Source organism: Aureobasidium pullulans (genome assembly GCF_000721785.1).
Source record: "Aureobasidium pullulans EXF-150 unplaced genomic scaffold scaffold_34, whole genome shotgun sequence".
Taxonomy (NCBI): Eukaryota; Fungi; Ascomycota; class Dothideomycetes; order Dothideales; family Saccotheciaceae; genus Aureobasidium; species Aureobasidium pullulans.
This window is the reverse complement of record NW_021941054.1, coordinates 78,811-104,149: the sequence shown is the minus strand read 5'-3', so window position 1 is coordinate 104,149 and position 25,339 is coordinate 78,811. Positions and strand designations below refer to the sequence as shown.

Sequence of the window (25,339 nt, the reverse complement as noted above, 5' to 3'; positions counted from 1 at the left end):
AGTTTTGTTGGCTCTTTGCCCTATGTAACTTTTTGGGGAACCAGATAGCGAAGACTTGTCAAAAAAAGCAGGCATATGAAAGCCTTGTTGTACAATTTCCTATACTATTCCTCGCTGCCTCTCTTCATCTTGTCCTTGTCCGTGCCTGCTCTGTCTGCCTGGCTTGACGATACAGTTCATTGACTGACTAGTCCCAAGTGAAATACTAAACCACAGATAATGTTAGAAGCCTGACTCTCCATGATATTTGGGCAAAGTCATAAAGATGAATGAAGCAAGAAAGAAAGAAGACGCGACCTACAAGAACCGAGAATCGGTAGTACCATCCTATAGAATGAAGGAAGGGGTAACTTGATATTTACAATCAAGTCGTGTGACCGAGATGGTGATTCAGAAAAGCGAAGCAACATGAAACCAAAGGCATGCAAACCTTTTCCAAACGGTATGAAACCAAGAAAGGGGGTGAGACTGAAACAATGATAAGAAAGGGATTGAAAATCACCTAAGAAATCAGAGATATGCATGGCAAAAAAAAAAAAAGGGATCAGGAGACCAATAGATCGCAAGGTTTTGTTTGAAATGATGATGGATTGAATTTTTGAATGCTGATTCTGTAGTAGAGGGTATAGTTTGGACCAGTCGATAATTGTTCGTGTTTTGAGTGAGCATGGCATATGCCGCTCGTCTCAAGGCCCGCAGAAAAGAAGACAAGGCTCTTTTCTTGGAGCGGTAATAGAAAATAAAGAATAAGAAAAAAACATTATACACAGCCAGTGAGCGACATTAAGAATCAGCAAACCGGAGAGTTGTGAAAAAGTGAATCGAATGACAGAAGAAAGAAAAGAATCAAATGTGGGAGCTGAAGCGGTCCAAGTGATTCGTAGGAGTGTTGAAAAAGGTATAAGAATTGAAGTAGTCTTTTGCCTCTGAAACCCTCATCTAAGGGGAGGATGATGGTCGATTGTCCAGGAAATGTGAACGCCTCGCTGGTACGTAATGTAAAGAATTTTGGTTGAAAGTCGGAAGGTTGAGAAGAAGTAGAAAAATCCAGAAAAAAGCCCCCGGAGTCATGGTCGTGTAATGTGTGTAATCATGTTTGGTCGTTCAAAGTGGTGAAAAGAATCAATCCAGAATCATGACCAGACTTGGTTGGGGGCTCTCTCGCCATTGTCGATCACGTACGAGGGCTTGAAGTGAGGGTCGTGGTGGACAGTGGGTTTCCAGGGGACGTGAGTGGCCTTGGGGCGGTTGATGGTGCCGGAGCCTGACATGTCGGCGCTGCAGAGACCAGCGAGGTTGAAGCAGTCTGCGCCGCAGAAAGCGTCTGTGATGCCGCTGAAATGTTGTCAGTTTGGGGTTCCTGCAGGTGAGAGTAAAGAATGCAAGCTTACCAGTATCCGTATGTGTTGCAGCAGTCGCCGAAACGAGAGCCAATGCAGGTGTATTTGGTGTCACCACCGCAGGTGCCATCGGGCGAGACGAGAGTCCATGGGTTACCCTCGACCTCATCCATGGCAGCAACAACTGCTTGAGGCACAACCTCCTTGGGCAAGGTGATTTCCTTGGGAAGAGCGACGGCCATGGCGGTAGAAGCGGCAACAGCCACAGTGAATAGAACGCGAGAAAGCATCTTCAAGAATATAACCGAGCTAGGGCTGTATGCAGGCGGATAACGGAGGAGCTCGGGGTGGGGAGGAGGAAGATTGGTGTCTTGGAAGAATGCAGGAGAAGGATTCTGGCTGTGACGCGGCTACGGTTGATAGATATGTAAGAAGGCCGAGTAGTTCGCAAAGGGGCGACTTCTTCAAAACGTTTGCTTTGATAAAGGGTGTTTGCTGTTGAGGGAGTTTTGGTTTTCTGACGGCCAGACCAGATCAGTGATGGTAAACAGATTGCCCAGTTGTGACCGAAATTAACGACCGTTAGATAGCAAAAACAATGCCGTTCGCCGAATCCAGTATTCCAGATGTTGATATGTTTCAGCCAAGCAGGCGATTGACGGCAGTGAGAGCAAAGACGTTGTTGTCACGAGGTTCTTATAGGTACAAGAATAGTCCAATTGATCCAGAGGATCACGAGATTTTTCGAATATCGAGGTACCAAGAGTGAGGTTGCGGTATGGATATGCTCTGCGCCTAGTGAAAAAGTCCGGGGAACGCACGTTATATGTTTTTGCGTTTAACGTCGATGCAGGCCGAGATGATGGAATGTAACGAAGGGAGGTCTTCGTGCCAGGCGCGAGAGGCAGAAACCCGCCTTTTAAGTAATGCAGGAGGAAATTACCCCGAGCATGCTATCAAGCTCTCTCTGCCTCTACTTTTCTCACCACTACTTCACTTTCAGCAGGCGCGACGGCCGAGCGGCGGGGATTCGTGAATATGGGCCTAGCCAAGCCGCTTCGGCTGAAGGATGGAAGGTTCGACTCGTACAGATTGGAACGTGGGAATCAAAAATGGGTTGGTGGATACGAATGACACCACACCATTGGCCCTTGAACGAGGCTTAAACAACCATCATTGTAGCCAACCGGAAAAGAAGAATTGCGAGACCGCCGAGCAAAGTGGAAATAAAGATTGGCATCATGCCAATCGGGCCTCTTGCTGACATGCAATATCTGTCAAAGTTTAGAAGCCTTTCCTCCCCAGATCTCTTCGCAGGGGCATGTGGAAATGAGATGAAGCGGCACATCAATTGAAGCTGTACAAATTACGATCAAGCTTTTTGTTGAAGCAAAGACCCGACAACAAACAATCGATACAACTGGTGAACACCTTTCGGTTCTGGTGAAGCCATGAATTTTTTGAGTTTGATTTCAATCTTTTGTTGGCTGCATGCTCTTTTTAGACAGAGGGTTTCGCTGCAGGCAAGAAGATCTTCTGGCGGGCCGAGGCGCATGCCAAAAAAGGGTGCGCTAGGTGTTTGTGCAAGCACGGTCCTCTTGTCACGAGGCTGCGATCCCAAGAATCCCTTTGCGCTACCAGAATCCTTTACCGAGGCCCTTTGCATGTCACAATCGTCCTTCACGTGGCAGCTGAGGGAGAGACAACACTTGCAACAATCACACGAAACGGTCGTTGCTGCATGTTTCGAAAACATCCACTGCATCAGAAAGCAAAGTTCGAGACTCTTTACCAAAAAATCATGAAACAATTGCTAGCCAGTCTACAGAAAATGTGTACAACGGTTAAAAGTGTCAAGGTGGGCTGTTTACCTTATCAATAGTTTAGACCCACCAAAGATTAAGAGCTTCTTTTTTGGCGGGTCTTGGGAGATGATTCTATGTCGGCCAGCTGACTCGTAGGATACGATGGAGGCACTGGTGGGCGAAACCCTTCCACGGAGTGGGTTTTTGGTATGCTCCATAGATAGAATAAACTCCGTGCGGAAGAGGCGGGTTCCAGCAGAATCTTTGATCTCTCTTCTTGAGGAGATGCTTGATCGCTGAAGTTGCAGCTGTGTATCCATGTATAGAAGCCGCCAAGTGCGGAAGTCACGATTTATACGAACACGATGACATGACACGCAGGAAACCGAGATATGATCTGAAGGATGAGAGTTCATGATGACATTTCAGAAATAACAAACGCTAGAATACTACAATACTTTGAAGGATCACGACATTTGGGCCTTCCCCATTTACAATTTGCTCTTTGGCGAGGCATTGCGCAATTCGGCTCCGGCTCCAGAGATGCAAAGCTTGCCGGTTTCCTTGACCTTTGTTTGGAACACGACGACATTGCCCTCCTTCCACATCTCAGTTACCAGGGTCTGTCCTGGTAAAACGACACCAGCGAATCTGACCTTGACGTTCTTGAATTCACCATATGTTTGCAGCACTGCCTTGCCGGCGAAGCCGAAGAAGCAGAGACCGTGGAGGATGGGAGTCTTGAAGCCGCCAACCTTGGAGAACTCGGGGTCAATGTGCAACGGGTTGCGGTCACCGGACAAACGGTAGATGGCGGCTTGGTCTTCACTGGTCTTCTCCTCAACTACTGCATCGGGCTTGCGCTCCGGAGCCTTGTAGATGCGGGTTGCGGCACCTCTGTCGGTGCCTTTCTTAGGACCACCGAAGCCACCTGAACCGCGGATGAAGACAGTGGACTCGTTGTAGAACAGCTCCTTGCCAGTGTTCTTGTCCTTGGTGGTAGAGCCGTATGTTACAACACCAGCGTTTCCCTTGTCCACAACCTCGACAAGTTTGGGGTAGGCCACCAGAGTAGCCTCGGTAGGGATAGGGAAAGTCTTGATTTCAAGGAACTGCTCTCCGTGGAGAAGCATGTTGGGTGAAAAGTTGGGTACAATCTCGTCGAATGAGAAGGGAGATGATGCGTTGAAGGGAGGAATGACACCAAAAGTAGGGATGACCTGGAAGTTGTCGTCGCCCTCGTAGACGAAAGGCAGGTCGGTACGCTTGGCACCGAGACCAAGGTTGTAAAGAATGACATCTCTCTCGTCGTACTTGAATTCAGTACCTTCGGCCTTAGCATTCTTAGCCTTCTCGATGTTGACAAGGACTTCGTCGTTCTTAGCACCCTCCTTCTTAACGGGCTTCGAGCCGGAGCTTCTGTTCTCCATGTTGGCCATGATCGACTTCAAGCCGTCGTTGCCATCTGCGGGGTGGTCAGCACGGCCGTCGCTGAAGTCGGTGATTCTCTTCCACTGTCCAAGGACATGTTCAGGAGTCAGCTTGACATCGACAGGGAAGCCGTGTCCACCGGTACGTTGCCAGCGAGTCTGAGCAGCCCAACCAGATCCAACTTCGTACAGACCACCAGTTCCAGGCTGGGGTACCAAGTCAGAGCTGAGAAGGACGACAAGGGGAGCAACGTAGTCAGGCTTGAAGGCTTGAACCATCTCCTCGGGCATGATAGTACGGGTCATGTTTGTACCAGCATTAGGTGCGATGGTGTTGACCAAGATGTTGTACTTCTGACCCTCTCTGGCAAGAGCTCTAGAGAAACCAAGAATACCGCACTTGGCAGCGGCGTAGTTGGCCTGACCAAAGTTACCGTAGATACCACTGGTGCTAGTGGTGTTGACAACTCTACCATACTTCTGCTTCAAGAAATAGGGCCATGCAGCCTTGGTGACCTTGTAGGTTCCTCTCAGGTGAACGTCCAAGACCTGATCGAACTGCTTGTCGTCCATGTTGGCAAACGCCTTGTCGCGAAGAATGCCTGCATTGTTGACAATGATGTCAATGCGGCCATAAGCGTCAATGGCGGCCTTGACGACCGCATCACCGTCCTCAGCCGATGCCTTGACACCAACGGCCTCACCACCGAGCTTCTGAATCTCTTGCACAACGTCGTCGGGGTTCATCAGATCGTTGACAACAACCTTTGCACCATACTTGGCGAATTGCAAGCAGTAGATGCGGCCGAGACCAGCACCACCTCCAGTGACAAGAGCAACCTTGCCCTTGAAGTCGGGGTTCTTGGATGGGGGGTTGGCAGGCAGCTTCTGAGCCTCCTCGAGCAGCTCCATGAAGTTTGCAACTCCGGTAGGATAGCTAGGCTCGCTGAAGTCGTTGACACCATCCCACTTGGAGAGCAGAGCACCGGGGGTATAACTGTCGTCTGCACGGAGCAGAGCACCCTTGGCTCTCTCCCATCGCAGCTTTGCAATGTGACCACCACCGCATTCGAAAATGCTTCCTGTCTCTTCTGTGTTTGAGGGGTGTACGAGGACTGCGACCAGAGGAACGACCCAGTCGGGCTTGAGGTTCTCGAGAACATCTGGGGGCATGACGGTCTGGGTCATCCTCGAAGCAGCGATGGGAGCGATAACGTTGGCGAGGATGTTGTACTTGAGACCTTCCTTTGCGAGCGTCTCGGTGAAGCCGACTTGAGCGAGTTTGGCAGCTGTAATTTGTTAGTGGCTGAAGTATGGTGCATCTCACATCAAGCCTTACCAGAGTAGTTTGTCTGTCCAAAGCTACCGAACAGACCAGCTGCGGATGCTGTGTTGATGACTCTGCCGTACTTTTGCTTTCTGAAATGCGGCCATGCTGCTCTGGCACACTTGTATGCACCTCTGACGTGGACCTTCATGATCAAGTCCCAGTCGGCGTCCTTCATGTTCTTGAAGCTGATGTCTCTGAGAATTCCGGCATTGTTGATCAGGACGTCGATTCTGCCAAAGGCCTTGATGGCCGTGTCGATGATCTTGTCACCGTCCTCGACCGAGTCGTAGTTGGCGACGGCCTTGCCTCCGGCTGCCTTGATCTCCTCGACTACTACATCCGCGGCCTGTTGTGTTGTCAGAATGCCTGTCTCACCGACGCGTTCTTCAAGCTGCACAAACCTTCGATGATGCTCCCTCGCCTTTGAACGAGCCACCCAGGTCGTTGACGACAACATTTGCACCGCGAGAAGCGAAGAACAAAGCGTATGCCTTGCCGAGACCACCGCCAGCACCTGTGACAACGACTGTTTGGCCGTCGAAGCGGAGGGGCTTTGATGACGCCTCAGTCCCTGCGAGACCGTATGAATTGTGTGCCATGTTTGATGGGATTGTGGTTTGGTTATCCCGGAAGATGTGTAAAGGGAGAAAAAGAAACGAAATGGAGGAAAGGTCGAGTCTACATAAAGGTGTCTAACGATCAAGCACCCATGATCTCCAGCTTTCGGTCGGTCATTGACATGCCTCGGCCCACGGTAGCTTCGCGGTAGCCGGATAGCCACAATAGGGTGGATTTGGCCCTGTGAAGCACGAGCAGCCTTCACCCGAACGAGTAAACTGTACCTCGCCGGCTACCCGTTCCAGCTACGGCGCTCGCCGAGGTCGCGCCCAGTGGCTCGAACCGCTCTAAAATCCTCTCGAGGTCAGTTTGCTTTGTTTCCTCCCTTTCACATGCCAACTGCCGACAAAGTGCGGGGATGATGAAATTGGTCTGGAGAAGTGAAATCAAGGGACTCGAGATCGGCCATGATCATGTGAGAGGACATGCACATGAGTACAAGGCTGCGAGCATGAAATTATCTCACCAGGTCGTGAACGTGAGAAGACATCGAAGTCTGAAGGTTCCAAGAGAAAATGAAGACTCACTCGTCACTGCCAAGACGTCATCGATTCGGTGAAGTGTTTGTCCGCAGTGGAGTTGTTATCTTCCCCTCGAGTTCTCTACAACTATCCCATGAACCCCACCAGACATCAGTCGATAAAGAAGCAACAAGATGGCTTCCGAGATAGTTGATGACAAGTCGGAACACTGTATCCCGTTCATCCTCGAAAAGATAAAGGCCCATTGTGACTACCACAAGAAAGAAGGCACAGATGCCCCGCCATTCTTCCTTGGACTGAATGGTATTCAAGGTGCTGGAAAGACTACCTTGGTGAGTAACGTGCTTATACCTCATATCAAACCCATGAGAAAATCGAAGTGTACCCGCTCCTCTCTTGTAACCCAAACAATACTACTACCACCTCTATGCCATCTTCTCTCTGCCGATATCCCATTCCTACACCATCAAGAACACCATCTAACCAACCCACCATCAGGTCTCGGCCCTTTACAAAACCCTAACCTCACCACCTCACAACCTACCCACAGTAGTCCTCTCAATCGACGACCTCTACCTCCCCCACTCCGCTCAAAAGTCTCTCGCACAATCCCAACCCACCAACCCACTAATCCAACACCGCGGTCAACCCTCCACCCACGACATTCCCCTCGGCAAAGATATCTTCTCCCAACTCTTCTCCCGCCAAAAAAATATCCGCATCCCCTTCTACGATAAATCCGCCCATTCTGGTCAAGGCGATCGTACTGACCCTGAGGCCTGGGAAGTTGTCAACAAGGAGGGTGAGCCACCGGTAGAGGTTGTCATTTTCGAGGGCTGGTGTGTGGGCTTCAGAAGCCTAAGTGATGAGGAATTAGTCCAGAAATGGGAAGCTGCTAAAGCGGCGAGGATTTTTGACGGAGAGGCTTATCATGGGAGGTTGGCTGCGTTGGAATTGGAGCATGTGAGCTTTGTCAATGAGGCGTTGAGGCAGTATGATGCTTTGACCGAGTAAGTCCGACATTAGTATTTCGAGCATGGTGCTTTGACTGACACCAAGACAGTTACTTCGGCGCCTTGGTTCATATTGATGCCGTGGACACGCTTTTCGTTTATGATTGGCGATTGGAGCAGGAGAGAAAATTGAGAAAGGAGAAGGGTACTGGTATGAAGGACAAGCAAGTCATCGAGTTTGTCAATGGCTGTGAGTATTCGCGACTTAACCAAACTTGGAAGTATCTTGCTGACTTCTTATACAGATTACCCGGCCTATGAGCTCTACACAGATGTGCTTCGCAAAGGCATTTTCCACCAAACAGGCAAACAGTTACGTTTGGTGGTCAACAAGCAACGCCGAGTTGAGGAGGTCGAGATCCAGTAGATACTGGAGAGCCTATGATCAATCGCGACTATGCCTCTGCCATCGGTAGCAGCTGGAAACGTGGGAGAATTGTCTCCACGCCAGAGGCCCTCTTGATACTTCTGGAACATTTCTGGCCACCTTGACTTGCACCTTATTGAGTGACAGGATCAATACGATCAGTCCATGAGAAAAGGACAAGGGGACAGTGCACGTAGCATCTTACAGTGCATGCTTTGTATATAAATCTCTACATGTTTTCAACCATTGCCAAATGCCTCGCGGCCCATTTCTTCATATCTCGTTCTTTTCCTTAATACAAGTAAGTAATTTCATTATGCTAGAACAGCATCTTCCAAAGTCTTCTGCAGAGCGGCAGGAACCAGATTACGTCCGATGAAGACAATCTTGCCATTTCCCCTGTCGGCAGACGCGCCGTCGTTCGAAGCACCGACGTCTGCAGCATCGATGAATTCAAAGACTTCGCGTACACCCTGCAGAAGCTTGACTCCACCTTCTTGCATTACCAGACGTCCTTTGGTACGGTGGATCTCTGGTCTTGAGCCCGCAGACTCGACAGATACGCCTTCGGCTTCTGGATGTGAGATGAAAAACCGCGTCCATAGGATGTTTCGCAGGAATGTGTCCAGTTTGTCCAGTTGTGCTGATGACAAAGGTGGTAGCGTCAATGTGGTCGTTGAGATAGCAGGATCCAGATGACTGTGGCCCTTGCTGGCGAAATCGATGCTATCGGCATCAACCTGATCGTAGGCATGGAGGTCGAGCAGTACACCTTCCAGTGCTGGAACTTTGCTGTGTTCTGTGACGTGAATCTTTGCAAGTGCATTGATAGATGAGATTCTGGCCTTGACTTGCTCGAGCTCTGCTTCTGAGACCAAATCTGCTTTGTTGATGACTATTACATCTGCGTGGGAGATTTGCAGATGTGCGGTGCTGAGGTGAGGGCCATGGGCGTGTTCAGTAGTCGAGTTCTCATCTGCTTGAGTTTCGTCCGGAGTAGGTTCGGACAAGCAACGGATGATGTTCTTTGCATCCACCAGAGTCACGATGCCGTCGAGGTAGATGGTGCTGCCTAGACCATCGTCGACCCAAAACAGCGGAGCAAGGTTTCCGGGATCTGCTAGGCCTGTTGTCTCCAGTAGGATGTAGTCAAAGGCTCCTCTCTTCTCCATCAGTGATTCAATGGCACTGACACCAGTGTCTTTGACTGAACAACATAGACAGCCGTTGGCTAATTCGAGCCATTCCTCGACCTGTTGACCTTCTTGGCTGACGGTCAGACTCTTCTCAATGTCTGCAGAGTCGCCAAATTCTGTGGGACGTTCACGCTGTCAGAGCCTTGAATCCGATTTAGAGAGTAGTTCTTAGGTACTGACCGTTCAAGATGACTGCAATCTTCTTTCCGTGGCGTTCGTTGAGAATGTAGTTCATCAGTGTTGTCTTTCCAGCGCCCAAGTATCCTACAATTGGTTAGTACAGATCAACACACACGCTTCGGAGATCCATGCCTGTAATAATAGTAATGGGAACTCTAGTCAAGTTCAGGTCATCGACATGGTTGGAGAGATTCTCAGCATCATCAGGCTGGTCGGCAGAAACCAGCATAGGCGGTGCATCATCGTCAAAGTCCATATCTGAATTCATAATTGCTATATGCGGTAATGTCAAGAAAGCAGTTGGTGAAATAAATGTATAGAGATGACGTGGGGGCTCGGAGCGGATCCTGCCGAATTGATGGTCGAGCGTGGAGAAGTCGCGATGGACATGTGTCTGATCTATCACAATCACACCCGATCGCATGTTGACCTTTCCGAGAGCGGGAAGACGGCCTTTCTTTTTCTTCTGAGCATCTTCTCTTGTACAGATCATCACACATCATGGCATCTCCATCAAGTTCGCCGCGACTGCCCAGTCCGCCGCCAATCGCCGAAGACCAAATCTCACCCAGCGCAGGTCTCGACAGCGAAGAGAGGATGCTAGGAGCTTCTCAGAAGGCAGATGTCGACGCTTCGAGGAGAATCAGACCTGGAACAAAGGCCGAAGATATGCAAGAAGGACCGCCGCTGGTTGAGCTACAACAGGTGTGTTTGCGAAGCTCTCCCTGAGTAAACAAAAGCTGACCAGACCTTGTCCAGATCGATTCAGCCTTCCAATTGACCGAACACCTGAAAGCGCTACACAACGAGTTCACCCAATCATGCCGTGTCGCCATGGACAAAGCTACTGCACAATCGCTGGCCCAGCCACCGCCAGGAGTCGATCGTGGAATCTGGCTGTACGAGCTGTGTCGATTCCTCACACAAAAGGCAAACGTTATGGCTATTGGCCTCTTTGCCGACGACCCTCCTTGCTCAGCCGCCACATGCCCCGAGATGCGCGCCAGTGAATGGCAATATCTCTGCGCCGCCCACGAACCCCCAAAGTCTTGTTGCGCCATCGACTACTGCTGCCACACTCTCGACTGGTGTGCTACTGCCCTTACTTCGACCAAACTGTTTCCCAGCAGACTTGGCCTGGGCACCGAGTCGCTCTCGGCCCAAGCACAGATCCGTAAAATGACCGAAGTCTTTCGCCGAGTCTATCGCATCTTCGCTCACGCCTGGTTTTCACACAGAGACGTCTTCTGGAGAGTAGAGTCCAAGACAGGCTTATACCTCCTTTTCAAGACCGTCTGCGACGAGTATAGATTGATCCCCGAAGACAACTACACCATTCCTCCCGAGGCCGAAGGCATCGAGACGACCCCGATTGCCACTCGTGCTGCTCCTACAATCCTGCAGAGAGACAGTGCTGATTCAGAGCCCGTCGGAAATGTTAACCTCGTAAACGGTAACACCACAAAGAGACACAGACACACCATGAGCCACGATCGTTCCGTATCTGTTTCGACTGTCATCCACGAGGAGGTCGAGGAAGATGAAGATGCTGATCAGCCTAACGGGCATGGGCCTGCTCTGCTCAGAAGAGTTGAGACAGTCCGACATAATGAAGAAACTCCTGCTCGACAACATGAAGAGCAGGAGCAACATCAAGAACAGGAGCAAGACATTCCTGCCGAGGACCCTCCACCATATCCAGAAGATACGGCTGAACCCCAACCCGAGAAATCGCAATCTACAGAAAACGAACCCACTACGAACACCGATGTTGAAGTTGGAGAAGCGTCATCCTCACAACCCACGAAAGAGAACGAGGAAGAGGCCGGAGAGACAAGCAATTACCCAACGACCGATCCTCCATCGTATGCTGAGATAGCTTCGGCTGCCGAGTCAACGGATGAGTCATTAGCTGAAACTGCGTCTGCGTCTGACACGGTTGAGGATTCCACAACAGAAGGTTCCTCTATAGCAGAGGAGTCAAAGGAATCAACAGAGCCTATTTTAGCAGAAGAGGCAAAGCCAGAAGAGTCCGAGATCGAAGTCGAATCAGAGAAGACCGAGGCTATGACCAAGGAGCCTGCTGTTGAAGCTGAAGATGATGGTGCACCAAAGCCGAAGGATGTTGCTGAATCAGAAGCAGCAGATGAGACAGAGGCAACCAAGACTGTCGCCGACTGATGATAAAAGTCCCTCATGATGATGCATATCACCCTTTTAACTACATTCAATTCAAATAGATACCCTTTGTAGCCAAGCCTTTGTCGCGTGCTACTTTTGTCGATAGCACCTCCACTTCTCTTCAACTCTTGATCCATGTATAAGATCGGATATGCATTCTGATCAAAGACAGCTAGTAGACCTATCGTGTCAAATCTGCATCCAATCTATAAGAGCACAGTACCATAAGCAATTGAGGTGGTCAGCAAATGTCAAGGGTCCTCTGAAGATCCGCAATCGCACAGACCAATCGCCGTCCTTCCACCTCTCAATCCTTCGATACCACCTTCCTATCGTGGTCCACAGGTGTACGGCCCGCCGAAGATAGAGAGGGGAGTCGGTAACTCGGGAACAATAATTCAATTTGATTGACCCGAGTGGTTTTAGTGCATCTTGTGCAATTCTTCTTTGCGACAACTTTCTTCCGTCCCAACGGCGGATTCGTATGCTTACTGGTGCCTTGACTGCTTTGTCTGATTGTAGATCTGGACGGCATATAAATACCACTCTCGAAGACCAAAATTTCCTATTGCAACCGATCAATATCCGGACAACAATTGGCTGGACTTAGGGAATACCTCGAGAGCATAAAGCACGCTCGATCGCTCTCCTAGGAGTAACCCAGGCATCGTCGATTGACCCACCTGATTCTATCAGAACAGCAGCAATCATGTCTAACAAGGTCACAAATCTTCTCGCGACGGCTTTCCGCCTCGAACACCCACCCACTCACCACAATCCAAACGCTGCCCAAACCACAGAACAGACCCCTCTCCTCGCTGCCTCGTCCGAAAACCCACTCACCCAAGCCGATTCCGAGACTTTGGATATCAATAAAATCGGAAGCACTGCTGCGACAGAGGAAGAACAGCAAGCAGATGTAGAAGACGAAGATGAAGATAAACCTTTACCCATTGGGCAGATCATACTGCTTTGCTATGCGAGATTGGTGGAGCCTATTGCTTTCTTCTCCATCTTTCCATTCATCAATCAGATGATTTTGGAAGTTGGAGGGGTCAAGGAGGAGGATGTTGGGTTTTATAGTGGGTTGATTGTGAGTGTTTGATTTCCCCCAACTGTCGCTGGATGATGGAGCTGGCATATGGAGAGTTGAAGGGGAGACGACCCAAGGTAGAGGTTTAACGATGCTGACATGGATTTTCTCAGGAATCTCTCTTTTCCCTCACGCAGATGATTTTCATGATCTCCTGGGGTCGTGCTTCGGATCGATATGGTCGCAAGCCTGTTCTTGTGTATTCTGTCATTGGTGTGTCTATCATGACTTGCTTGTTCGGTTTCAGCAAGAGTGTATGGCAGATGATCCTTTTCCGCTGTATGGCTGGAGTCTTCTCCGGCACCATTGTGTAAGTTTGCAAAGCTCTTAGTCATCGGATCGGGGTTACTGATGGCTGTATGTTTAGCACCGTCAGAACTATGCTCTCTGAGAACTCGACGCTCAAAACACAAGCTAGAGCATTCAGCTTGTTCGCGTTTGCCGGCAATGTGGGAATCTTCTTGGGCCCTGTCATTGGTACGTATCACTCCTTAGTAATTGCTCAACAATAATCTGATCGTTCGATTTAGGTGGTGCTCTATCCACTCCTGCAAGGCAATATCCTAGAGTGTTCGGAGGCATCTGGTTCTTCGAGAAATACCCTTACGCCCTTCCGAACATTGTAGCCAGTCTCTTCGGCTTCAGCGCCGCCGTAATTTCGTCCATTTACCTGAAAGAGGTAAGCTCTCTGACACCCTCTGCCACATCCCCACCGTATTTCTTTACTGACATATCTTTTCCCCAAAATAGACGCTCGCATCTCAGAAAGACAATGGCAACAAACCCACCGAACCTCCCATGTCAACATGGAAACTCCTCCACCAACCCGGTGTGGCATTTACTCTTTTCCTCTGGTGTTTCGTCTCCCTCCAAGGCCTCGCCAACACCGCCGTCGTCCCCGTTTTCTGGTTCACTTCCATCCCCCTCGGCGGCTACGGCTTCTCCCCCATCCAAATCTCTCTCTTCCTCGGCCTCGGAGGAATCTCCCAAGCCCTCTGGTTACTATTCGTCTTTCCCCCATCTCAACGCCGTTGGGGCACCGGAGGCGTCCTCAGATATTGCAGCTACATTTTCCCCGTCGGCTGTATCGCGAATCCCATATTGCAGTATCTGGTGCGCAAACACATCATCACGCATTCTTGGATTTTGGGTGTGCTGCCTTGTGTCATGGTGCTTGGATCCTCGGGTTCTATGGCGTTCACTTGTATTCAGTTGGCTATCAACAATATCTCGCCTTCCCCTGCTGTGTTGGGGACGATGAATGCGTTGGCTTTGGCTATGGTTGCTGGTATCCGCGCGGTAGCCCCGGGGTTGTTTGCCAGTCTTTTCGCTACGGGAGTCAAAGGGCAGATTTTGGGGGGATATCTGGTCTGGGTTGTCATGGTGGGGATGACGGGGATTTTGTTTGTGGCGGTGAGGTTTTTGCCTGAGAAGGCTGAGGGAAGAATTAAGAGGGTTGATGGGGAGGGAGAGGCTTGAGAGGAGGCAGGGAAAGTTCTGCTGTAGATGGTTGGGTTGGTAAAAAATTCGCATTGAGATGAAGTTTAGACAAAGATGTATTATTATAGAAGAATTGCATCGGAACCTGATCTCTCCCAATCTTCGCTCGCCAGTGCAGATCAGCACGAAGATGCAAGGCTCCATGGCACAAGACCATGCCCTTATACTTCCTCAAGTGTCCCAAATGTGTTGGCCATATCGCTCGAGCGAACACGATATCTAGTTTCCCAATACTCATTTCCTCCTCGTTTAGGTGGTAAGAGAAGTTTGAACAAGTCCAAGCCTTTGAGATTGAGTAGTTCTGTGTCGTTTTTGAAGGTTGCGTTGATGGCATATTCGTACCACTTTGACATTGAATCTTTATCCTGTTCCCTGTCAAATGTGCAGGAGGGTTGTCTTGGGGATATAATCTCGTTGTTGAGGAACACCGAGTTATTTCGTAGCATCAGTGAGAAGCCCATGATGTTGACCTCGATGGACTGGAGTCTAAGTATGCGCTGTTCGTCGCTTGTGACTTTACTCTCGTCCCCATCCTCGTCTGCGGGGTTTGGACACCTTTTTTGATCGATCCAGCTCGAGGAAATCATCACCGGATGCTATACAGAGCACCATGACGGCATTGCCAATTTGCAAGCAAGTCTGCCAGCTCAACCAGTGATATACCCTGCCAGTCACTGTGGCAGCCCAGAGCTCGAGAAGAGACGCATTGTCGGCCATGATGTCGACATGTGGCGGAGGCTCAGGATCCCCTACCACACCGCAGATGTTTGGTGAATCTTCTTCTTCATCATCTTCAAATCCGATTCTAGCTTTCGGGTCGACTTGTTGTTCGACTTTTTGGTGAAGTGACTCATACGACATCATAACCTCCCCCATCCTTTTCCAGCTGACCTGTAATCTGGTATTCCAGTGGTTGTCTGTTTGCGACGAGAAGATTTTGTAGAGTTCCAGGGCTTTGGCGTCGAGCAGATTTGGGTTGCTTTCGAACATAGGTGTTGATGCGATTGCCAATTTATACCAAGCTGACATGCTCTTTAGATCGTTTTGAGAATCAAATCTGGTGTCAACGGTGGTTTGCTTATTGATGGGTGTCATGGTGTCGCTGAGGAAGACAAGATTGTCTAGCAGAGTCAGTTTGAAGTCCATGAAGTTGATATCCTTGCGTTCGGCGGCCTCCTTCCATTCTTTCATGTCATTCTGCACTTCTTTCACGAGCTCGTTCTCATCCCGGTCATTGGATTTGCTTTTGATTTGGCCTCCAAAATTACATTTCGGCTGATGTAATGGCTCGCATACGACATCTCGCTTGACAGCATCTTCGAAAAATCCATCCCCGAGAGCCATACAGAGTACCAGCACGGCGTTTCTAATATTCGAGCAGGCTTCCCAAGGTAATTCGGGATACACATGCTCCGCTACCACGGCAGACCAAAGCTCCAAGAAAGCTGCGTTGGTGGCCTCATAGTCGATTTTGAATTCGTCTTCGGCCGCTTCTGGGGCGATGGCGTACTGTTTGTGGGTCTGAGATGAGGTTCTCAAAGGTTCGACGGGAACAGGCCTTTTTGCAGGCGGTTGCGGAATAGGGGATTCGGCGCGTCGTTTGCCGAGGATAGTCTGGCTTGTCGTAGGCATACTTGCGATACACACGTGTTGAGGTATTTGTGGTAATGAGACATGATGATGATCTTACCAAGGGGACGCGAAGGAGGACCTTGGCGTGTCATTAGTCGCTTAGTCATGGATAAATCAATAAAAGAATCACATTAGGCGTCCAAACCAGGGTTTCCTTCCAATTCTGGAACTAGCTTGGTTCGCTCTGCCGTTCACGATGCTGCTGGTGGAACTGGCTGTCAAAACGTAAGGGCGTTTTGACCATTCAATCCATGTTCACAGAAAGTCAGAATCATGCATGCCTCCTTTGGAGCATCCCATCAACGTCAGTCATCGTGCCTTTTGATGACTGTTGAACGAGACGCATTGATGGGGTGAAAGCTCAATTCAGATGCAGTTCTGATGTCTTCGCATTCGTTCGGAGACGACATATTCGTGTGACTTGGAAACAAGACTTCAAAGGGCGTCATCTGCGTCGACGTTTGGCAGGCATATCAGGGAGTGAAGCAAAAGCTCTCGCAGCATCTTCTCTCTCTTCCATCATCTGTTCCAACCTAGATTGGGAACACCGCTTTCCCGAACTCTCTACGAGGTTTATATGCATCGTCCAGCAATTGAAGACTGACTTTTTATACCAAGACTCAGGCCCTTGATTGACAGTAGGCCTGAGTTCGTTGTAGAACAACCATGCATCTTCGGCTAGGTTGTCCTTGCAGCCGCCATGACTGGTCTGTAATGAAGACTCGAGGCTTTCCTTGAGGGTTTTGTAGTCGTCTTTGCTGTCAAATTTGCTCTTCAGGGCGGCTTCGTCGGCCGGTCTTTTCTGATTGTCGACAACAGCTAGATGGTGTTTGAGTCTAAGTCTGAAGCCCATGACTTCGAGTTCGTTTTTGGCAGCGCTCTTGGACAGACGGTCGTTGTCTTGGGCAGGGTCATGGTGATATGCGTCGGATGCTGTGCAGATAGTCACAATCGCGTTGCCGACACTTAAACATGTTGTCCAAGACAGGTCGGGATGCAGGAACTGAGTGACTACTGAGGTCCAGACTCCAAGAAATGAGGCATTGTCGATATTGAGCATACAGTTCGGCATCGGTTGAGCTGTCTCATGGATGGTTTTGATAACCTTCGGAGCGGTCTGTTGTTGTGGTCGTGAGTCTTGGGCAGGACTCGGTGCCTTGTCTGTTATTTGTCTCTCAGAAGAAGGCTCTTCCGCTGGTGAATCCACTTGCTTAGACCATAAAGCCTTGAGAAACTCGACTTCAGATTCAGGCGAAACAGATTGTGACTCTGCTTCCAGTCGAAGTGAATGCCGCTTGTCCCATTCTTGAAGGTTGCTTTCAAGGAGGTTTCTGCCTATAGTGAGTAGCTCGGTCCGGTCTCTTTGTTCTTGCAAGATGTCGGCAGGGACATGCTCTGCTTCCACTCGCTCAAGAGCTTCTTCAGCTTTGGCTGCCTGCTCTGTTGCTCTTGCCAGTCTCTTATTGTCCTTGATCGGATCGAGGACTGTAGTTTTCCGACGGTTGGGTTTGTGATAGTCCTGCTGGTAACTGACATAGCCGCTGTTTGACGACTGTTCTGAGCCTAAAACCCGACCACTTCTTGTTGTTGGCATGGTTGTTGACAAGGACTGGAGCGCAGTTGATGATGTTGAATTAGAGGAGCGCGGGGCGCGATGAGACGAAATAGGTGGCGCGGCTTGGCGCGAGCCAAGGCCCACGGTTCGAATCGGAGCTGAACCGTGTCAGTTGTGATGTCTAAGAAGTCGAGTCGCTGACTTGAGCTCAACTACTCGCGCCAACACTACCAGCTCGAATTGATGTTCCAAACTCTGGGATTAGCGGTGCTATGTAGGATGGTTAGTGGTAGAAATGTTGCCGTAGAGCTGGCGTATAGCTGGCGGCATATCGTTTACACGACCACGAAACATGCTCCAATAGCGAGGCAACTCTGGGATTAGCGTTGCAAGATGTATGCGCCGCTATTTTGAGCATCTGCATGCTGTTAGAGCAGTGTCACTGATTGCAGGGCTGTTGCTGTAGAGCTGGCGGCATATCGTTGACCACAACATCAACAACTTGAATTAACACCCCAAAGCTTGGAAATAGCGTGGCAAGGGGTACGCGCCGCTATTGTGAGCATCTGCACGCTATTAAAACAGTATTGCTGGTTGTAGAGTTGTTGCAGTGGAGCTGGCGGCATACGTTGACCACAACGTCAACAACTCGAATCAGCACCCCAAAGCTTGGAAATAGCGTGGCGAGGGGTACGCACCGCTATTCTCAGAGTCTGCACGCTATTGGAGCAGGTTTCGTCGTGGCATGGCTGAATCTATGCAGCCGACTCGAGGACATTTTGTTCGGGGAGAATTGGACGTCCAGGGTGACTGAGGAATTGTCTTGGCGTGATATCCAGAGTTTCCCAATGATTGAACTTGGTGCTGCAACATTCCATCAGCAACTAAAACCAACATGTCTTCGACAGAGCAGACAATACACACGTACCACTGCATATGCACGCAGCTTGTAATTGCCAGCACATCGACTCTCGACAGCCTCAAGACACGAACTGCCGACTCGTCACTGATCCTCCCTCTACCCGATCTCTCAACAACCTCTACAACCACCCACTATGCCTCGCTAGCCAATACCGTCGCCGATACCAAGCCCGTCATTATTCGTCTTGAGGATGGATTCGAGAAGCGCTACGCCCACAAGTGCAGTCGCTGCGAAGTGACGGTTGCCTACTCGCTTGACAGGAGCCAATTCGAGGACACGAAGACTTCTTCTGGAGTCAAACAGGATGTCGTATACTTGATCCCCGGAGGACTGCTTTCAACTGAAGACATGAAGGCTGGCAAGGATATGGATGCTGAAATCACAAAGGTTGGCGTCAAGGCTGCTTGAAGAGCTCGCACGAGAGGTGCTTCTCGAAAAAGAGTCCAACATACTCTCTGACTGCTGCTTTGGAAGATCGCAATAGTACGGCGATAGAAAGAGGCGCAAGAGCTACGGAATACAATCAACACACGCCTGCCGTGAGGGAATGCTGGTCCAAGACAGTCTGGCCTAGCTACGATCAAGGACGATTGGGATGCGCAAAGGCAGTCATGTATTGAGAGATAGAGAGAGAGCCAAGGCGATGGCGAGTACTCAGCCAACGGAGTTTCCACAGACGGACGAGACCTTTACACCCGGTCTTCTTACATCGACAAGCTGGCAAGAGTCAGGATCGTCAGGAGCCTATCACCACAACGAATCACGCAACATACCAGCCCCTGTGTTATGAGAGGTTGTTACTGAGTCATGTCCATCGCGTTGTCGAGGGCCGTCACAGCCAAAAAACCAAGCGTCACATCAAAACTCGATGGGCGTTGGTAGAATATTGAGTTCCCTCAGTTCTCGGTGGGCCACTGAATCCACTGAGAGAGCTCTGCATCCCATGGTTGCTTCTTACGCGGCATTTCAGAAGCACGGAGATCTTCATGGCTGAAAGCATGCTCATAGAGAATAGTCTTTCAGTAATGCTTTCCGTGTGCAATCACACTAGCACCAAAATCATTTTGCCTTTTAATGAATCAGGACCAGTCCTTGCAGGGAGAGGGAGCCAGCAGTTGGTGCGAAATGGTTTGCGGCCTCACACGTCTCTGCCTCTGCCTCTGCCATGATGTAACATTTGACATGCAGCTTTGTGTGAGTTGTCGATCGAAAAGGTGATTTGAGCACATTCAGCTCTCCTGCTTTCCTTGATCACTTTGCAAACTTCACCCGCACTAGGCCGAAATACAACTCAAATTCACATCCGAAGTATGATGAACCAACTGCCATGCTCGGTCTTCTTCCCCATTGAGTATTTCTTTAATGGTCGGCACGGTTAAATAAGAGTCGGACAAACAGCCGCCGAGGGAGCGGCAATGGAAGACGGGGCCGCACTTCTCGCCGTGTGGGGGGTACCCCGCGACCACTTTCCCGGCCGGCGACACATGTTTATTGCCGTCATCTGCTCTTTATATTCTTCTTGCACTACTTTCCTGTTGTTTCAATCTGGGATAGACATTTCATATTCAAACCACTCTGTCTCTTCTTCTCGAACCATTGCGACAATCTGCTCGTATCAGAACGACACGTAAAAGAGCTAGGAACACACAACCGACGTCATGGGTTTGAGAGATGTTGGATTTATTGGCCTCGGTGCCATGGGAGGTGGTGTAGCCATCAACCTTGCAAGAGAGGGTTACAATGTCAAGGGCTTTGATCTGGCACAACCGCTGGTCGATGCTCTGGTCAAGGAAGGCGGCAAGGCAGCAAAGACACAACAGGAGACGGCAACAGATGTCGACTACCTGTGCATCATGGTCGCCAACCACTTCCAGACCAGCTCAGCCCTCTTCGATGGCGACAACCCGGCGATCAAGGGACTCGGCAAGAACAGGACTGTCATTTTGCTCTCAACAACTCCTCCTTCGTACCTGCACGAGCTGAGGCAAAAGCTGGACGACGCTGGAAGATCAGATGTCAAGCTTCTTGATTGTCCTGTCTCAGGAGGTACGATCCGTGCCGCCAACGGTACTCTGTCCATCTTCGCTGCTGGCAACGAGGAGGATGTCGAGGCATCCAAGGAAATCCTCGACACCATGTCTGGCAACCTCTACCGCATCCAAGGCGGCATCAGCAGCGGCACAAAAGTCAAGACCATCCACCAACTTCTCGCTGCAACAAACATCATCCTCGCCTCGGAAGCCATGGGTCTTGCCGCAACTGTCGGTCTCAACACTGAGAAAGTCTACGAGCACGTCAAGGCCAACGACGGCACCTCCTTCATGTTCGAGAATCGCGCGCCACACATGCTTCAAGATGACTGGTCGCCTCTATCAGCACTAGGCATCATTCTCAAGGATGCCGGAATTGTTACCGCAACTGCTCGCTCAGGCTACTTCCCTACCCCCCTCGCAGACTGCGCCGAGCAATGCTACCTCCAAGGTCTTCAGGCAGGTCTGCTCAAGGACGACGATGCAAAGTTGGTCACCATGTACATCCAATCATCATCACCTTCGCTCGTCAAGGAAAAGGCTACCGCAGACGTCAAGATGCATTCGAACCACCAAGTCTCCGCCGACACCGTCAACGACCTTCTCGCAGGTGTTCACCTCGCTGCCAGTGTAGAGGCAATGGCCTTCTGCAAGCACCTTGGCATGGACCGCAAGCTCATGTGCGAGATCATCTCAAAGGCTGCCGGCTGGTGTGATATGTACACCAAGCACATTCCCGCCATGTTGGAGAAGGACGACTGGAGTCTGGCATCTTGCGCTGCCGCCGAGGATGTAAGAAAGAGACTGGAGACTGCTGTTGAAAAGGCCAGACTGCTGAGATACCCCGTCCCCATGGCTTCGGCCGCTCTGAACCTGTTCTACTTTGCCGGTCTCAGAGGTTAGACGATTGGCTTTCAAAGGACGAACAAATAATTACGCAACTCAAAATGAACATTTCTCCCCTCTTGACTGATCCTTCAGGCAGACTCGCGTGGGCAGTGACCATATTGACTCTATCAAAACCTGGTAGGCCATGTGGGTTATTACTCAGTCTTGCTCCTTCCGACACTACGTTCCCAACGATAAGCTCAAGACGAGAAAGCAACAGTCTTTGTATTGCTTGTGCGTGGCAGGATCAAAAGAGTGGCTAGCCCAAATCTCAGAGAATGCTGAGGGAAGAAATTGATAACCATGTTGATCATAGTACTTGCCCTGGTCTTTAGACCGACCTCTAAGCCTCCGATAACTTCAATCTGCTTGGTAAAGCGTCTCTTCTTCGGACTCGACGATCTGACTATTGACGCATTCGCTTTTGATCATTGCGGATAGGGAGCATAGTCTCTTGCCCCAGCGACCTTCGTTGGCTCATGTTCGTAGGTCTGGAATCGGTTTTTAATATCTTCGCAGGCAGTCAAGACGGAGAAAAGAACAGAAAGAAGAAAGCGAGCATGAAATGAATTGCTTTGCCTCCGGCCCTCCGCTGCTTTTGCATTGTTTTCAGCTGCTCCGACTGCTCTTCTTCTGTTTTTCTTAGCTCTGTCGGCGAGCCTCGTGGAGTAGGTCGTGCTCATTCCTGGTGACTCCTGATACCATGTTGTGGCGATAGGTGTGTGCTGTAATTCACGCGTCGCGGCGGCTTTCTCGCTTGCCATTTTTGAGGTCATACATCGATTTGGACTTTTGGGGCGTTAGGGTTCTTGCTCGGTGTCTGCTAGGGCTTGTTCCAAACAACAGAGGCAAAGGCTTTGGTAGTGGTGTAGGTCCAGGATGGTTTGACTGAATGCCCAGTGGCCTTTTGGGAGCTGGTGTACTGGACGACGATGGGGCCGTTTCTGGTGTCATAGCCACACTTGGACGAGCGGGACTGCTTTGAAAGGGGGTCCCGCGCAGGTTCTGAGTAGAGCCTGGAATTCCGTCCGTACTCTGGTGGCTTGTCATGACCGATTTCCCTTTTTCTCTCCCTTCTTTCTCGCGACTAGCTTTGACCAGTTGCTCGAACAGTGTCGATTTAGGGTTCTGGTTGATGCCGAAATCTTCAGCAAGCGATGGCAACTGGAGAGATTGATTCGACTGTTCAAAACTTGTGAGCAGCGCTTGATGGCGCATACGCCTGCCGCGAACCAAGTCGGCGTGCACTTTCAAGAAGGGCTTCATGCCTGGCAATGATGCATACCTACGCTGCGAGTGACGAGGACGTGGTATGTTGGAGCGCTCGAGATAAGGGTATGACCAGTGGGCACGGATATCTCCTTGCAAAAGAGGATATCTCTCGGGTCCAATCCTCTTCCAAGGCCCTGTCTCGGCTGGCCACTCGGTCGGTCCAAGGAGTCGGTAGGAACCCTGGTTCCTGTCCGGATCAAGGCTTTGGAGTACCGGCTTTCGACGAAAGTGGAGGTCGAGTCCCTTTTCGTATGCTTTGCGAGTCGTTACCTTGTATATCTTGTCCTGGGCCATCCAGGCAACATAGTCAGGATAGCCGGCGACTTCTCGGAACCAGTGCTTAGGGAACCCTTGTATCACGGTTCTATCGTATTCCTTACCGCACCGCTCCCAATAGTCAGAACCACCACGCGGATTCTGTACCCAGTGGCCTGTCTCATAGAAATGATCACCCAGAATTTTTCTGCTCTTGAAGACCGGTGTTCCGTCCGGTGATGTTACTATCCAGTCGTAACCCATGTCAGCTGTGGCTGGCTGAAGTTGGCCTCGTAGATCACCTCAGTATGTTGTCGGGCGAATGAATGGCTCAATGAAAAAGAGCGCGGGTCCTTTGAGTTACTTATGAATTTACAGAACGTTGGAAGCTGCTTCCCCCTCGTCTCCCACGTGTTTTCTCGCTTCCAAAAAGTTTGCCTTGACTCACACCAAAGACGACTCTTAACAGTAGCAAAAACACCTTCGAGTCGCATCAGATTCCTACCGTACGGACTATCAAACGTGACTAAAAGCCATAAATCATACCACAAGCTCAAGTTCCCGCCAAACACGTATTCAACCATGTTCACCAAAGGTCCGCACTATGAAGAACTCGATATGCGTTCTGAATTAGAGCTTCGCCACATAGCTCCCGAAGGCGATTGGCAACCAAACGCAAACGGTCTGGGATCGGATTTCTGCATATCCCGAGGCTTCCATGATCACTATGCAGTCTATCAAGGGCTTCCACTATATTGGTCTCGGGAGGCCTCTGTCGATTCGGACAAGGTAGTGTGGATGAAGCAAGGTGAGACAATCGGAGTAACCTCTCGCCAGGCCTGGGACCGAGTTATGGATCTCCGTTGCGAGATCCTCGCCCAGGCAGGCCACCATGATTATCACAAAGACCTTGGACTCGACGTAGTCCTTGGACCTTACGACAAACCCCAATCGAGGGGGCCTTGGAAGCGACAGACGAGGGAGATGATGAGCAGCCCGAAGAAACAAGTACCTTCACGGATACCAAGGCCGCTACTCAAGACAACACGCAAATACCAGCACTTCCTGGTCAATAGTAACCGTATGTTGTTAAGCAAACCTCGAAGGCGTGGATTAGGAGGTTTTGTACTTAAGGTTCATGGTCTTGCCTCCATGGGGTGGAAAATATCTGGTGCGCATCCGGCCTTTGCGCAAATCTATAAGGAAGAAAGATCTACATATGGTAGCAATCAAGGTGGAACGAGGGTATCGTCTCAGACATCCAACATCCCTTGATTGAGAACACAAGACTGCTGAAAATCGTATCCCGTGCTCTCCCTAGACGGACCCATCAACTTTCACGCCCAGTTCCCCGATTCGCGGCCATCCTGCAGCAGGACGTCCATACCCTGAAAAAGCTCAAGAGGACAAAATATATCGGCGATCAACGAAAAACGAGTGGTGATGGTCATGTGAGTGGACGACACTCTATTAAATCTCACCAAGAATGCCTTGCCTATCTAAAACACTATGAATTGAACACTTTACGCGCCATGTCAGTCGCAAGAAATTCCAAGCTTATCTATCTCCCAAGGAAACCTGTCTTGCTATTCATTGAAATCTCAAAGTTCTTCAGTTGTGGTTCAATGGTGTAAATAGCTTCTAGAACTCTACGAAGTGACGAGTCAATGGATGTGCTTGAAGTCAGGCAGGTTGCCCAGTACGAGCTTACAGAGGAGTCAAGACAGCAGGCGTACAACGTGGTGGTGAATGGCATATCTATTGATATTGTGGTAGGATTTAAATACCTCTCTATTCGGAGAGCGGCAAATGTACAGACTCTCTGTGGACATTCATCTCATTACAAAAAGCATTTCGCCTTCTGACAAGTATTCTAATCAGCGCTGTACCTCTGAGAAACTGAAGTGAAATCTCCATCACGACAACCTGACCTCCTATTCCTTCACTTGAACATGACTATATATTTGAATTAGTTGACACACTTTCCCTCCTTCGCAGGGGATCTACCACCCACGGACTTAGTCCGGTGGCACAGTTAAGCGCTTAACTTGAGACCTGGGAGTAAGTGATTGCCATGGTACCACGATTCGAATCGGGCGCGTCGCCAATTAGAAAGCAAAACTACCACCGGTTGGCAAGTTGTGTTTACCCTTCAACTGCGCAGAAGGGATTTGTTTTGCTAAGTTGTGGTGGTGAATTGGTTTTCTTTTTTGCTTTCTTGGCTTGTGTTGTTGATGAGATTTGTGCAGT

At 50.0% G+C, this 25,339-nt stretch overlaps 13 protein-coding genes across 13 annotated transcripts; 6 read left to right on the top strand and 7 right to left on the bottom strand.

Moving 5' to 3' along the window:
- Window positions 1-82: 82 nt before the first annotated feature.
- M438DRAFT_150162 (uncharacterized protein) lies at window positions 83-903 on the bottom strand. Its single transcript, XM_029898963.1, has one exon. The coding sequence runs from the start codon at window positions 672-674 to the stop codon at window positions 258-260; it is 417 nt and encodes a 138-aa protein (XP_029755484.1). The 5' UTR covers window positions 675-903; the 3' UTR covers window positions 83-257.
- A 230-nt stretch (window positions 904-1,133) lies between these two features.
- Window positions 1,134-1,582, bottom strand: M438DRAFT_339887 (uncharacterized protein; the record flags this gene model as incomplete). The annotated part of the gene is made up of 2 exons (XM_029904266.1): window positions 1,134-1,335; window positions 1,392-1,582. The coding sequence occupies 2 exons, from the start codon at window positions 1,580-1,582 to the stop codon at window positions 1,134-1,136; spliced, it is 393 nt and encodes a 130-aa protein (XP_029755483.1).
- A 1,962-nt stretch (window positions 1,583-3,544) lies between these two features.
- Window positions 3,545-6,696, bottom strand: M438DRAFT_369564 (multifunctional beta-oxidation protein-like protein). Its single transcript, XM_029908111.1, has 3 exons — window positions 6,307-6,696; window positions 5,915-6,251; window positions 3,545-5,864 (listed from the first exon to the last, which is right to left on the bottom strand). The coding sequence occupies exons 1-3, from the start codon at window positions 6,502-6,504 to the stop codon at window positions 3,637-3,639; spliced, it is 2,763 nt and encodes a 920-aa protein (XP_029755482.1). The 5' UTR covers window positions 6,505-6,696; the 3' UTR covers window positions 3,545-3,636.
- Window positions 6,697-6,830: 134 nt separating this feature from the next.
- On the top strand, window positions 6,831-8,652 carry M438DRAFT_328414 (putative uridine/cytidine kinase). The gene is made up of 4 exons (XM_029903205.1): window positions 6,831-7,337; window positions 7,504-8,015; window positions 8,069-8,208; window positions 8,264-8,652. The coding sequence occupies exons 1-4, from the start codon at window positions 7,179-7,181 to the stop codon at window positions 8,383-8,385; spliced, it is 933 nt and encodes a 310-aa protein (XP_029755481.1). The 5' UTR covers window positions 6,831-7,178; the 3' UTR covers window positions 8,386-8,652.
- On the bottom strand, window positions 8,563-10,062 carry M438DRAFT_328413 (cobW-domain-containing protein). The gene is made up of 3 exons (XM_029903204.1): window positions 9,894-10,062; window positions 9,762-9,845; window positions 8,563-9,697 (listed from the first exon to the last, which is right to left on the bottom strand). The coding sequence occupies exons 1-3, from the start codon at window positions 10,027-10,029 to the stop codon at window positions 8,700-8,702; spliced, it is 1,218 nt and encodes a 405-aa protein (XP_029755480.1). The 5' UTR covers window positions 10,030-10,062; the 3' UTR covers window positions 8,563-8,699.
- Window positions 10,063-10,167: 105 nt separating this feature from the next.
- M438DRAFT_306481 (Mob1/phocein) lies at window positions 10,168-12,029 on the top strand. Its single transcript, XM_029902268.1, has 2 exons — window positions 10,168-10,466; window positions 10,521-12,029. Exons 1-2 carry the CDS (start codon window positions 10,263-10,265, stop codon window positions 11,940-11,942), a joined length of 1,626 nt encoding a protein of 541 aa, XP_029755479.1. The 5' UTR covers window positions 10,168-10,262; the 3' UTR covers window positions 11,943-12,029.
- A 264-nt stretch (window positions 12,030-12,293) lies between these two features.
- Window positions 12,294-14,632, top strand: M438DRAFT_306478 (MFS general substrate transporter). Its single transcript, XM_029902267.1, has 5 exons — window positions 12,294-13,035; window positions 13,149-13,345; window positions 13,403-13,512; window positions 13,566-13,714; window positions 13,786-14,632. Exons 1-5 carry the CDS (start codon window positions 12,652-12,654, stop codon window positions 14,512-14,514), a joined length of 1,569 nt encoding a protein of 522 aa, XP_029755478.1. The 5' UTR covers window positions 12,294-12,651; the 3' UTR covers window positions 14,515-14,632.
- A 150-nt stretch (window positions 14,633-14,782) lies between these two features.
- On the bottom strand, window positions 14,783-16,415 carry M438DRAFT_150129 (uncharacterized protein). Its single transcript, XM_029898962.1, has 2 exons — window positions 16,298-16,415; window positions 14,783-16,246 (listed from the first exon to the last, which is right to left on the bottom strand). The coding sequence occupies exon 2, from the start codon at window positions 16,165-16,167 to the stop codon at window positions 15,052-15,054; it is 1,116 nt and encodes a 371-aa protein (XP_029755477.1). The 5' UTR covers window positions 16,168-16,246; window positions 16,298-16,415; the 3' UTR covers window positions 14,783-15,051.
- Window positions 16,416-16,612: 197 nt separating this feature from the next.
- Window positions 16,613-17,761, bottom strand: M438DRAFT_339880 (uncharacterized protein; the record flags this gene model as incomplete). Its single annotated transcript, XM_029904265.1, has 1 exon — window positions 16,613-17,761. The coding sequence occupies one exon, from the start codon at window positions 17,759-17,761 to the stop codon at window positions 16,613-16,615; it is 1,149 nt and encodes a 382-aa protein (XP_029755476.1).
- An 856-nt stretch (window positions 17,762-18,617) lies between these two features.
- M438DRAFT_339879 (uncharacterized protein) lies at window positions 18,618-19,052 on the top strand (the record flags this gene model as incomplete). The annotated part of the gene is made up of 1 exon (XM_029904264.1): window positions 18,618-19,052. One exon carries the CDS (start codon window positions 18,618-18,620, stop codon window positions 19,050-19,052), a length of 435 nt encoding a protein of 144 aa, XP_029755475.1.
- A 1,250-nt stretch (window positions 19,053-20,302) lies between these two features.
- On the top strand, window positions 20,303-21,577 carry M438DRAFT_284050 (uncharacterized protein; the record flags this gene model as incomplete). The annotated part of the gene is made up of 1 exon (XM_029901427.1): window positions 20,303-21,577. The coding sequence occupies one exon, from the start codon at window positions 20,303-20,305 to the stop codon at window positions 21,575-21,577; it is 1,275 nt and encodes a 424-aa protein (XP_029755474.1).
- Window positions 21,578-22,294: 717 nt separating this feature from the next.
- On the bottom strand, window positions 22,295-23,353 carry M438DRAFT_359749 (uncharacterized protein; the record flags this gene model as incomplete). Its single annotated transcript, XM_029907366.1, has 1 exon — window positions 22,295-23,353. One exon carries the CDS (start codon window positions 23,351-23,353, stop codon window positions 22,295-22,297), a length of 1,059 nt encoding a protein of 352 aa, XP_029755473.1.
- Window positions 23,354-23,671: 318 nt separating this feature from the next.
- M438DRAFT_359748 (uncharacterized protein) lies at window positions 23,672-24,364 on the top strand (the record flags this gene model as incomplete). Its single annotated transcript, XM_029907365.1, has 1 exon — window positions 23,672-24,364. The coding sequence occupies one exon, from the start codon at window positions 23,672-23,674 to the stop codon at window positions 24,362-24,364; it is 693 nt and encodes a 230-aa protein (XP_029755472.1).
- Window positions 24,365-25,339: the final 975 nt, after the last annotated feature.